The sequence below is a fragment of the Esox lucius genome, chromosome 14 (genome assembly GCF_011004845.1).
Source record: "Esox lucius isolate fEsoLuc1 chromosome 14, fEsoLuc1.pri, whole genome shotgun sequence".
NCBI lineage: Eukaryota > Metazoa > Chordata > Actinopteri > Esociformes > Esocidae > Esox > Esox lucius.
In genome coordinates this window covers 11,693,173-11,705,978 of record NC_047582.1, presented here as the reverse complement: position 1 = coordinate 11,705,978, position 12,806 = coordinate 11,693,173, and the positions used below count along the sequence as shown (strand labels likewise).

At 46.1% G+C, this 12,806-nt stretch overlaps 1 protein-coding gene across 5 annotated transcripts in view; it reads right to left on the bottom strand.

The window, feature by feature from the left end:
- The window catches only part of unc5c (unc-5 netrin receptor C), a 137,047-nt gene that overhangs the window by 33,836 nt on the left and 90,405 nt on the right, over positions 1–12,806 (bottom strand). For all 5 annotated transcript variants that reach the window (XM_010895667.3, XM_010895668.3, XM_010895669.3 and 2 more), the window contains exon 4: positions 8,208–8,311. In XM_010895667.3, coding sequence (XP_010893969.1) covers positions 8,208–8,311 — 104 coding nt within the window. The remainder of the gene's footprint in view (positions 1–8,207; positions 8,312–12,806) is intronic.

Genomic DNA, 12,806 nt, shown 5'->3' with positions numbered 1-12,806 from the left:
TGTGTTCCCTGTGTGTGTTCAGGGATGTGTGTGTTCAGGGATGTGTGTTCAGGGATGTGTGTTCAGGGATGCGTGGTCCTGTGTGTGCTCTGGGAGGCATGTTCCTGTGTGCGTTCAGGGATGTGTGTTTCCTGTGTGTGTTCAAGGATGTGTGTTCCCTGTGTGTGTTCAGGGATGTGTGTTCCCTGTGTGTGTTCAGGGATGTGTGTTCCCTGTGTGTGTTCAGGGATGTGTGCTCCTCTGTGTTCAGGCATGTGTGGTCCTGTGTGTGTTCAGGCATGTGTGGTCTTGTGTGTGCTCTGGGAGGCATGTTCCTGTGTGCGTTCAGGGATGTGTGTTTCCTGTGTGTGTTCAGGGATGTGTGTTCCCTGTGTGTGTTCAGGGATGTGTGTTCCCTGTGTGTGTTCAGGGATGTGTGTGTTCAGGGATGTGTGTTCCCTGTGTGTGTTCAGGGATGTGTGTGTTCAGGGATGTGTGGTCCTGTGTGTGTGTGTTTCCTGTGTGTGTTCAGGCATGTGTGGTCCTGTGTGTGTGTTCCCTGTGTGTGTTCAGGGATGTGTGTGTTCAGGGATGTGTGGTCCTGTGTGTGTGTGTTCCCTGTGTGTGTTCAGGGATGTGTGTGTTCAGGCATGTGTGGTCCTGTGTGTGTGTTTCCTGTGTGTGTTCAGGCATGTGTGGTCCTGTGTGTGTGTTCCCTGCGTGTGTTCAGGGATGTGTGTGTTCAGGCATGTGTGGTCCTGTGTGTGCTCTGGGATGCGTGTTCCCGTGTGTGTTCAGGGATGTGAAACACACATGGCCTTGTGCTAAAATGACCAACACAACCATTCAGACCTCCTTAAATTGTATGAGGCTGACAAGTATGATGAGCATTAGCGAGGCCAGATCACCTTAGCTGTGAAGATTTCCTGTTAATACAGCTTGTGTTAAAAACACCTGTGAGAAGTATTGTGTATCGCAGTGTTTCAGGCCTATTCTCTCTTCAAAGGACTGATTGATTTAGAAAAGGCTCGTAACAAAGCATTCAATTAAACAAATGACAAAGATGCAACTAAGTAGAACACATTTCAGAGACATGAACATTTCTGGTGAAACCATGACATATTTTTCTGTTAACCACAGCCTTCGATAAGTGAAAAGCCTGTTCTTGTAAATGGAGATTGACAGTCGGCACAAAGAGGTGGTTATCCAATTTTGCACCAATCAGGGCGGCAGCCTCTCCAAATGCGATGCGTTCAGAAGTCAAGAGCTGTTTTATGTGAGAGGGTAATTAAAAATTGAACAAAAGACCTTTTTAGTGCTAGCAGGAGGAGGGAGGGAAAAGAGGCATGACGAAGAGGTGCAAACTCTAGTGCATAAAAAAAAGAAAGCTTGTGTGTGTGTGTGTGTGTGTGTGTGTGTGTGTGTGTTTGTGTACAAGGAAAATAAAAGAAGGAAAACTCAACCTCACTGAGATATTCCGCCAGTCCCCATGAGGATAAAGGGTTAAGGTTTAGTACAACAGATACAATTGGTTTTGGTGTTTGGTTTTAGACCAAGGATACAATTAAAACCATTTGTAAAAATACCTAATGTGAGTGATCAGAATAAAGAAGCATTCAGACCCCCTGTGGCCCTCACACACACACACACACACACACACACACACACACACACACACGCACACACAGCTTGTTACTGATTGGCATGTGCCCGTTTGCAACGTGTTTAATTTGCAGAGTTCTTGTCATTCTTGTTGTTAACAGAGAGCATTCGTCACATGTTTAACAGCCTTACAGAGAGGAAGATCCAAAGTCAGAGAAAAGAGAGAAACGCACATATAGACCAAGAGTGAGGTAGAGTGACAGAGGACAAGGAAAAAGACAACAGAGGACAAGTACACATTCAGGGGGAGCGACCGAGAGGCCGTAGAAAGACTGAGGACTGAGGGGCAGAGGGAGAGTACACACAGACAGACACAGAGGGAAAAAAGAAGAGGATAAGAAGAGTCAGTGTATAATGAGAAAGTGTGGTGTGGGAGGAGAGAAGGACAGATGGAAAGAGAGGGAGAGAAACGATGGGAGGCGGTGTTTCTCACTGACACCTACAGTACTGTCATGACGACGAGGGAGAGAGACGGAGCAGGTCGGCCATAATGGACGACATGATAACGCACATACTAATAATAATGATAATGCACTTACATTATGAGGTATGGCATTTCACATTCATCCTGTGTTTTTCCTCTTAACGAGATGAAAGTAAAAGGTGCATGTTAAATGAAACAAAACTCTCTCTCCCTTGTGCATTGTATTGGCCCAAAGCTCTACCTTTTTGAGAGACAAAACTGTTTGCTTTTTCATGAACAATGAGTACTTTATTCAAATCTGCTTAGAGGACAAAAACACTACAGTAATTCCACTATCAACACACCATTTCTGGCTAGCTCATATACATATTCCCACAGGATCTGGTATGTGGAAATGAAGACTCTGAAGTGAGTGTCTGTGTGTGTCCAGTCGAAACAGACACAGGAAGCCCCATCAGGCAGATGCCCTAATTAGCGCTGGAGGTCAAGGAGACACTGGAGGTCAGTTGTTTCAGAGAGGCTTGTCTTCTGCTCTAATTGTCCCCTGGGTGGCATTGCCACTTGCCATTCAAACTGTCCCCCATCCTGGAGATGTCACGCCATTTCTGCCCCCACCATCTAAGGGAGGACCGCTGGGGGGGGGGCGGGGGGGCGGGACATGTTAAATGGGCGGCAGGACTTCTTGTTCTTACACCTAACAACTTCATCCTGTAAGTAAGTGGGGAAAGATGTAACGCCCTGCCATATAGAGCAAGACATATAGAGCAAGACATACAGAGTAAGACATACAGAGCAAGACATACAGAGCAAGGTGCAGGATGAACCTGTGGAACACAGGGGTGGAAAACATGGGGACACGGGCGGGGCAGCTGGTTCCTTTAGATGGTAGGAAAAATGAGCCAAATCACTGAGGGAACATATTCCAATGAAGCGGGTTGCATCCGTTCTGCCGAGGTCTGACTGACAGGTCGGCTCTTTCATCATGTAACCGACTGATCACTTGGAGTAAACATCCTGAAAGAGTAATTTATTCATTTTACATAGTACTATATAAATACATACTGTATGTCTGCGCTACAGAACAAATCAAACACCTGAAGAATGAGTCATACAAGGGAGCAGAATTCATATAAAATCCCAGTGAACTAGACATCAAGCCACCATCTCGGAATCTGCCCCGACGACAAATAAGAAAATACGTGACGAACCAGCGTGTATATTAACGACAGTATAGCTTCCCTTGTACGGGAATATACATAGATGTGATACCGCTCTACATAGGCTTTGACTGACTGAAGAGGAAAACAGGCTGAGTTGAATAGCCATGGAGGCCACCTCACAACCATGTCAAACATCCAGGAAGTCATCGCCCATCTCTGTGTCCTATACTCTAGGACAGTTTCTGCCGTGGGTTTCTGCCGTGAGCAACAGCTCATTAACCTGTTCTGACGCCGTGGTTCGGGTTTGACCGTACTGACTTTAAGATACACATACAGACAATTTAAGAAAGCAGGGAGCCAGAGAGGAATGAGATCGAGACAGTCCAGTAACTAGACCCCAGGAACACATCACGACTGAGATGATTGACAAGCAGCAGCCTTAAGGGCAGTCATTGGGTTGGTCGCTGTGGGGATTAGTCCTGGCCTCCGGACACACTCTCTCCCCCTGGGCCCTGCTAATGAACACACACATCCTGTTCCTCTGCCGGTTCTGCCGCGACCAGGCCCTCAGAAGTGCTTTTACTGTTGACACCCACTGCCCTGTCTCTCGTCTCCTCCTGCGCTCTCCTCGTCTGGCGGCGTACGAATGAGGACGCGCTCCTGCTCCTCTCTGACAAGGTGACCCGACTGCCGGCCTGATGTGTACTTTACGCCTTAACCTTCCCTGCATAGAAGGACTGGGGCTAAAAATATTCCTCCACTGAAGAATGGGTTACACGGAATGTAGAGAAACAGGAAATGCAGGCCGGCCAGGGACAGTAAGTTGTTTAGATACTGTATTAACTAGGTCCATCAAGACATGACGAAACGTAAATGTTAATGTCCTTATTTGAGCTTACATTATATAGATCCAACTAAAAGCAAATTTACAGGAATGAAGGTGTTCTGTAAGTAGCCTACCATCTGACACCAGGAGGTTAGTGCTTTAGTCACAATTAACTAGGGGCCACATCCAGTGAATTGAGATAAATCCAATGCAATCAGCAGGACTTCTGCCACGAGGGATTTGCCATGGACTGGCAGGTATTCGTGTATGGACCAGCGCTGGTCCACGGACCTTGGTTTGAGAAAAGCTGGTTTAGGGAGATTGCTCTGGTCCCTAGCCCTCTCAAATCCCCTCGCCTGTCTTCGGTGTGTAATTGTAAATCCGTTTGGACTTAGGGGCCTCTTCCCCGTCGAGCCCCCATGACTAGTTGCCCATGATAACACGGCAGGACCCCGTTGGACCGACGAGATGCCTGAATTAAAAGCTTGCTTCCATGGCAACAGGCCCGGCAGAATGGCAGTGGCGCTGCGTCACCCCTGAACCCGTCTTTATCTCAGGGCTGTGACAAGTCCTCTGAAGAGGGGAGAGGGACGCGAGGCAGAAAGGGAAGAAAGAAAAGAAGAAAAATGGGAGGGGGAACGATAAAGCTGAGTTCTTTCAGGAAGGCAGATTTAAGTCAGTTTTATGAGCAGTTGGCCACATATTGATGTTTTGTAAGGGACAGACTGTCTGTAGCTAGTGTGAGCTGACCCTTTGGGCTTTAATGAAAGAGCTTCACAGAGGTAATGAAAGAGAAGGGTCCCACCTCATGGGGGGGCCAGAAAGTATTTTCCCTACTTGGATTTCCTCCCTCTACCCCCCGCCACCCACCCGCCCTCACTTCTATGGTCTCGCTCAGCTTTACAGAAACCGTAAGGAATTAAAATGGTGGTCTTTTTCACCAACCCACTAGAATAGCCTCTCACATTACATTTTCCCTCTGCTCTTGATTAAGCACATTAAATATGTATGGGGATGGAAACATATGTAACAATGACTTCCAGGGGAGCCTGGTTCATGTCTATTGTATTCGGAGAGCACAGAAGACTCATTTAAATGACTCAACCGCTGTGCTATTTCAGAAACCTCAATCCCACTGTTTCAGTCCTCTCAGGCCAAAGCTCCATTTGTAATGTTGGTGAAGGGAGCCAACATAAATGTCTGCTGCTGCTTGTTTTCTTAATACTGTGTGTGTGTGTGTGTGTGTGTGTGTCGAGCAGCTAGAGTGTGTGACTACCACCAAGTACAACAGCAAAGAATGTGTGAAAGGTCTGTGAGGCCCGAAGCCATGGATTCTTCCTCAGTGTCGGTTGGTTTAGTGTGGATTTTTATCCTCTTTGGTTTCATTCTCATAACATGAAAGAATACTGTGGGCACGAATCCAAACAATGGAGAGGAACAAAGGCCAAAGTAATACTTAGAAGCAGATTAATATTGTAAAAGGTCAACAGGAGAAGTGACTCCCTCTGCAATCTCAGATTAGCAGGTATGTAACTGGGATAACGAATGATGTCTCATTATTGTGGCTGGTGTGGAGCATTGATGTCCTTATGGATTCCCTGTTGAAAACCCTTTTAAAATGTCACCAGGGCAGAACTGCTCGTCCACGGAAAAAAACATCCTATTTCTTTAGTATGTAGTATTTATAGTATTTAGAATAGAATTGAATATGATGTTTGTGCTTGTGTGTGTGTCGGCCATTTGCTATACATGTGGACATTTTTTTTTTTAAAGAAATAAAACTATATGAAAACTTTAGGTTTACGCTTAAAGGTACAACTGGAGTTATGGTTAGAACAAGGGTAAAACCTAAAATATTTTTGATGGGTGTGCCGGTATAAGTATGAGCGCTATCTCAAATGTGTGTGTGTGTGGGTGTATAAACACCAGCATGCGTTCACCATTGTTGTGTGGGTGTGTATATGATGTGAATCCATGGATAGCACCGTGTAGTCCTGGAATGCCAGCAGAATGCACAACAACGCATCTAAGAGATTTAGCGTAAAGACGCAAAGCGTAAGACGTGAGCAGAATGGGCGGTGCGACCTGGACCGCAGCCTGTCCTCCACACCAGGTCCTTCCTTCCTTCTTCGCCTCAGCCTCTCTCCCCTGGCCTGGCCGTGGTCATCCACTATCACAGCCTGGTACAGCCCGCTGGATCCAAACCCGGCCAATCTCAACAGCTCTCCCCCTCCCTCTCTGTCTCCGTGTGGCTGGAAGATGACAGACCTTTCATCTGCAGTGACTCAGTTACATATTTCTGCAGATGCATACACAGCCACAGACTCGGGGCCCATCTGTTTTTCCCCAGCCGGGTTCCTGAAGCGTTTGTGAGAAAACGCCTGACAAACGGAGAGAGGAAAAAGGCTCTCAGGATCAGGGTCTTTTTTTTCCTTTTTCAACAGCTGTGTTTTACTTCAGAAAATAAGAAAAATACCAAGTAATGGACTGTTGCCTTTATTTTTCAAGTGAGGTAAGGGCATGTGAGTAATTCATGGCGTTGGATGTCTGCCTCTCTCCACAAGCAGTGGCGGTCTGCCTAGGCTTCCACATCAATCCGGTACCCCCCAACCCCCCCCACCCACTTTCGGAATACAAACTGCCATTCCACTCAGGCTTCATGCTCCTCGCTCGATGATGATGACAGTGATGACAGTGATTCCATCAGCTCCATCAGTGCACAGCTGTGTTGCTGAAGTAACAGTAAGGTCCTGATGAGCACAGATGTGTCATCGTAATTGTGCTCCTGCTGCGTCTTAATTATCCCGCCGAGCCAATCAGAGAGAGGCTTGATTGGCATCACCGACACAAACAGTCGGAGTCACCAGTAGACGCAGATTAGAGGAAGTTAGAAGGCGAGTTTGACAGAGAGCTTGGCCCGCGACTTAGTTCCATTTTTCGTCTGTCAGCACTCCTCAGTGGCAATAAAGGCAAGGCAGTTCCAGTCGCTTAACTCTGCTTTTTCGGGTCAGGCGCAGGCCTTTTCAGAGATCAGACCTGAGAAAAACTCATGCCGAGGCTCACAATTCTCTCACACACCATAACTCTCGGTATACATATTTTCTCTCCCTCTCATTCTCTCCCAAACACCCTTTTCTGCGTCTGCCTTTTTGTCTTTCTCTTTCCGTCCCTCCCTTTCAGCCTCGCTCCACTATCTCTATCCTTGCAATGTGTCTTTGAGTTCTCCACCACACTGCTAGGTAGAATGGAGAGGACATGTTGTGGGTAGCTCTGCTCCTGGGAGCAGACGGGATATTCACAGTGGCCCTGTTGAGGAGGCCTGCTCTTATTGCAGATAACAACATGTTTCCCTCCATTAACCAAAGCGGGATGACCGGCCAGCCTTTAGGAAATGCGTGGAACAGTAATCCATTTAATATTTTGATACAAGATGTAACTTCTTTTAAGCTACAGACCCGACCTAATTCAGTTCAGACACTCCTCTTGAACCGGTATCGGGCGGCAGGTAAAATGCGACTAATCTGTTATCGAGCAGGCCCCTGAAAATGATACAATCACAAATAAAATCACGATTATTACACGTTTATCAAATAAGCCTCCAGGAATGTCGTTCACGGCCCCACATTAGTATGCAATGGTAATTCAGGCAGAGGAACCTAGCTCGATCGTTCCCCTGCAGCTCCGCTACTAAACCACTCTTCAGATCAGGCCAGTTCATTTGGCTAATCTTCCCTGCAGGAAGTGCAGTTGAAGGGTTTTCACAGACGGTATCTGCGGGTAAGAAAACGAGCACAAAGAGGGCCAGAAAGCACAGTGTTGTCATAAGAGATGTAAGACTCATTGCTTTGTCACGTTTGTTGTGGCAGAGCCAGCTCTGTTTGTCAGGATCAAGAGGGAGGAGGGAAGTTAGAGTTGCCATCTGTTAGGGAGGAGTTGAGACGCGGTTATGACGTGAGGTCCCAGTGTAGCTGACATTATGGGGCCAAAGCTTTAGGCTGCTTAGAGCAGTTCCAGAGAGAAGTTCTTCGTGTTCAGCGTGACTTGGTAAGTGCACGCAAACCGGCTAAAGCGCCCTACTGGATTGGCCAATGTCTGTTCCTTTATTTGAAGAAAAGTGACCAGTATGTCACTGAGACAGGGAGACATGAACCCTTACCTCAGCAGCAGGGATCCCTTCTGGTGGGCGGCACTGAAGAAGCACTTCCTGTTCTAGAGAGACTTCCTTTCCCAGAGGCTCCTGGTCAAACGTCTTCCTGAGATCTGGGGAAGAACATGTCAACAAACCGTGAATAAACAGGTCCTAAACCTGGTGCACAACACACGCATTCTTTATAACGAGGACCTGGTGGGGAGGCTGAAATGAAATCACTGACAATTTATTTGAAGGTGGTAGACCATCTTTTTTAGTGCACCAGCTAGCAAACAGAGCAGCGCACGGTGCAATCTACACCTTAATGAAACGACACCGCTCTCCTCTCCACCTCGTCTGATTGCACAGAGAGCCAAAAGAATCAGAGGTGGATGGCGGTGAGTGACTGAGCGACGGCTCGCTCCTCCTCTAATAAAAAGCCAATATTTGTCCAGGATGTGCGCCTGATGGAGTAGGGCAGGACCGGGACAGTGGAGAGGATGGGTGGGTGGGTGGGTGGGTGGGGGGGTTAAGGTGAGAGTCACGCTACACTGAAACCCAAAGCTCATTAGGAATACATCATCACCTGCTGGGACATGACAGGAGCAGCAGTACTAATATAGAGATGACTGAGGGGGGGCTTGAGAGAGAGAGAGAAAGAGAGAGAGAGAGAATATAGACTAAGAAAGAGACTGTAAGAGAAGAGAGAAGTGACTAACACAGAGAGTGAGAGAGACAGAGAGTGAAAGGAGTGGCAGATAGAGACAGAGAAGAGAGAAAGGACTGGCAGATAGAGACAGAGAAGAGAGAAAGGACTGGCAGATAGAGACAGAGAAGAGAGAAAGGACTGGCAGATAGAGACAGAGAAGAGAGAAAGGGACAGAGTGAAACCGAGAGGGAGAACTGCTAGAGAACTGACTCAGTGGAGCGTCAAATACCCACTGGTACACCCCAACTCCAGTGACTTTCCACAGTCTGCAATATCCCTGTTCTGCTGTTTAACCACACTAACTCCCTGACATAGGAGTCCATTTAATCAAATCCAGTAACCACATTTACCAAATAGTCTGGAACAACATTGTTCCTTTGGAGCAAAGAAATAAAAACACATGCTTGAGTTCAGGCAGTAGTGATTCTTTTTGTTTCAATCTGTAAACGTTTTGTTGAGTGCTGTGTGGGAATTTAAACTTTCGTACAACTGAGATTCTTTTTTTTTTAAAACAGCTGCCAAGTTTTATCTAATATAGTCCATGGTGTCTATATACAGACATGTGTGCACACAAGCGTGTGTGCGCACACACACACACACACACACACACACAACAGAATTCCATTCAAAGTTAGGACTGGAAATGTAACACACAAATAAAAACTATTTTCCCTAGGTCCCAGAACCTAACCCTAAAAGTAGGGTTAATGAACTAAATCCTAACCCTTATGCTAAACCTAACTCTAACCCTAACCCTAAACTTAACCCAAAGCCTAAAATAATTGTAGCGTGTATGAGGACCGGCCCCAATGTCCTCACTTAAATAGTGACCATCCAACACACACACACAAACTCCCTCCCTCAGTTCGTAATCCCTGAGAACGGGCTGGAGGAGCTGCCATGAACTCAACTCTGTCTATCACTGTTAAGCCAACCATGGACCCACCCTGCTTACAAAGCAAAGACGCCTCAAGCTGAAAGGCGAGCCAAGCTGAAAATGATATCTGCTCTATAAGTACAGCAAATCAAGGCTGTAGGGACCCGTGGAGTATCAACCCCTTAGCCACTTGCTGGGCTCAAACCAGAGGAAAGCAAAAAGAGAACCATGCACACAGATTGTAGTATAGTTTATGAATGGGGTTTGATATGGAACACAGGGGATTGGTGCGATACATCAAACTGTCTATCAGGCTCTGTTCATGCTACTGAAATGTGCTATGGGGTGAGGTGAGCACGTGGTCTATGACCTACTGGTGGACATACACAGAGAGATGGGTCATGGATATTAAGTGTGACTTTTAACACAGAACAGCAGAACATTACCGTGCAAAATGTCACAGAGTTAGAAAAAAAAGGGGTCTCCATGGTGTGCTTGTCATGAGAGGAAGCTTCCAAATTATTGTGGGTCAAAACTCCCGAACACCCATTTCTACTCTCAGCAACACTCTGGAAAACCAACTGTGTGGGTAGTTTAGAGTTCCACCAAGTTTTGTAGACAGATCTTGGCAGATTCTCCCTAAATTAGTAATTCTGGAAAGCTCTAACATTATGCCATAACATAAGGCTATGGACATCTTCTGCGAAAGTTAAATAAAAATGTTGGTTCAGGATGGTTTTAGCATTTTGTTTAGGGACTCAGATGGACAGTGAAATGTCTTTTATGGATGTATCACAAAACGTTTGTGGCAGCTGGTTCAAAATGGTCTCCTCATCAACATTGAATTTTGAGCAAACTAGAGCCATAAAGCAGAAAGAGTGGATTTGATGCCTACACCCACATTATGGCCGCTCTTCACTGGAATGTCTAAACTGAAACAAAGAGGGACACAGAGAAAAAACCAAGTGGAAACGTGAAAGAGAGAGACAAACAAAGGATTTAAACAATGCTACTGGAGTTGTGATGATGTGCAGCAGACAGGCAGATAGACAGAAAGGCGGGCAGACAGGCAGATAGACAGAAAGGCAGGCAGACAGGCAGATAGACAGAAAGGCGGGCAGACAGGCAGATAGACAGAAAGGCGGGCAGACAGGCAGACTGAAGGAGAGCGAAAAGTCATAAAGACTCTCCGACTGCCTCAATCACACTAATACACACTAATACAATAGACCAGCTATTGGCAGAGTTTGAATACTGCATGAATGTAGACAATGGGGACCATTTTGAGGAGCATGAGCATTCAACCAATCTCCAGTCATTCTCCATGTTGTAAGACTAGTCAGGAGAAATCTGGAACTATTATAGAAGGAGGCTAAATTCTTTTACACAAAAGACGGTGTGATATATTCAGTAGGCAACATGCTCTGGGACGTCAGGTTATCGATGTTCATCTATCTTTTCAATCCCTTAAATACAGAAAGTACCCGTCTACCTGTCCACCCGTTTGAAAACGACCGTTAGTTTTATGATCTCCAGCCTGTTGGACGACTGTCACCAGGGAGGGAGGTCGAACTGGAACAGAAACAATCCATTGATCATCTCACTGCTACAAACCCCCTGCAGGAGAAGAAGAGCTTAGCTCTGATCTCATTAGAAAAAAACATCCCCACCAGACACTGCACAACATAACAGCCTTATCAACACCTAAGACCAAATTGCCCTGAAATTCAAATACCAGGGGATCTGAGGTTTCATTTGAATTTCACGTCTGTCTTTAGGGGGATATACTGTAATGACATTTCATTTCAGTGCATCATAAAACACTGGAATTGAAAATGTTCCCTAAAGATCGAGTATGAAATTAAAAGATTGGAAAGTGTATATAAGATTGAGGGAAACATTCTGATCTAGCTTAAGGGAATTTACTCAGCATGATTCGCTTTTGGAAAGAGGGGGCGAGTGAGTAAAAGAGTGAGAGAGGAGGAAGAGAAACAGAGAGAGTGAGTGAAAGAGTGAGAGAGGAGGAAGAGAAAGAGAGAGAGTGAGAGAGTCTCCTATTTTCCGAGCGGCTGTCTTGGTTCCCCTCTCCAAGGCTGAGGCGATGTGGAGCTAGATGCCCAGCAGGGGTGTGTGTAAGGCTGACTAGACATTCCTGTGGGCGCTGCACCATTCTCTGATCCACCACAGAAATACCTCGGCCTCACCAGTCCTCCTCACGGGCCCCAGCTACCGCCACATCTGACTGCCATTATGCTAAGTGCATGCTGTTTGGCTACTTGTCATGCTAAATTACAGAAGTCTCACAGCTATGGGGTTATTTCGACGCCGACTCTCCCTCTCTTAATAAACCATTAAACCTAGCTGCAGATGTAAAACCTAGGGGACTGGCAACCAGAGAGAATTACCAAGGTGAAACTTAATTAGACGAATGTGAGTTTTACTAGTTTGCAGAAAAATAACAAGGCCACAAATACATACAATTTCAGCTTCTAGGTTCAGTATAACAGGTTTCATTCCCTGGGTCATTCCAGGGACATTTTTTTGTAGGTTTTTCAGACAAGTAATTCATTTAATTTGCTTGTGTACCCATTTCATGGCCTCTACGGTATTTAATGGCAGTATCGAAATACCTCTGGAATAGTAGATTCACTCTGAGGAGGTCAAAGAAGTAAACAACGTCACAGTGGAAGAAAAGTACGACAGTAAAAAAGAAATAAATTAGCCCCAAAACCAGCATGTCAGGTCATGGCCTTTTACTGTGGAGAGGGAGGAGGAGTCAAGCAAATCGTAAGCCAATCAGAGTGAATGTCATTGAAACAAACATGTTCCTCAACCCCCAACCACCAACTGTATTGGTGGCAAGGAGGAAACCAGCACAGTTTCCATTAGTCTTCAGTGGGCTGCGACTGTCTGTGAGTAATGTCACGTTCTATTTGTACTCGGAGGTCAGAAGTTCCGAGTTCCAAGTCGGAAGTTTGAACTGGAACGCCCATCAAATCGGAATTCCGACTCGGAAAGCCCTGAGTTGGTAATCCAAGAT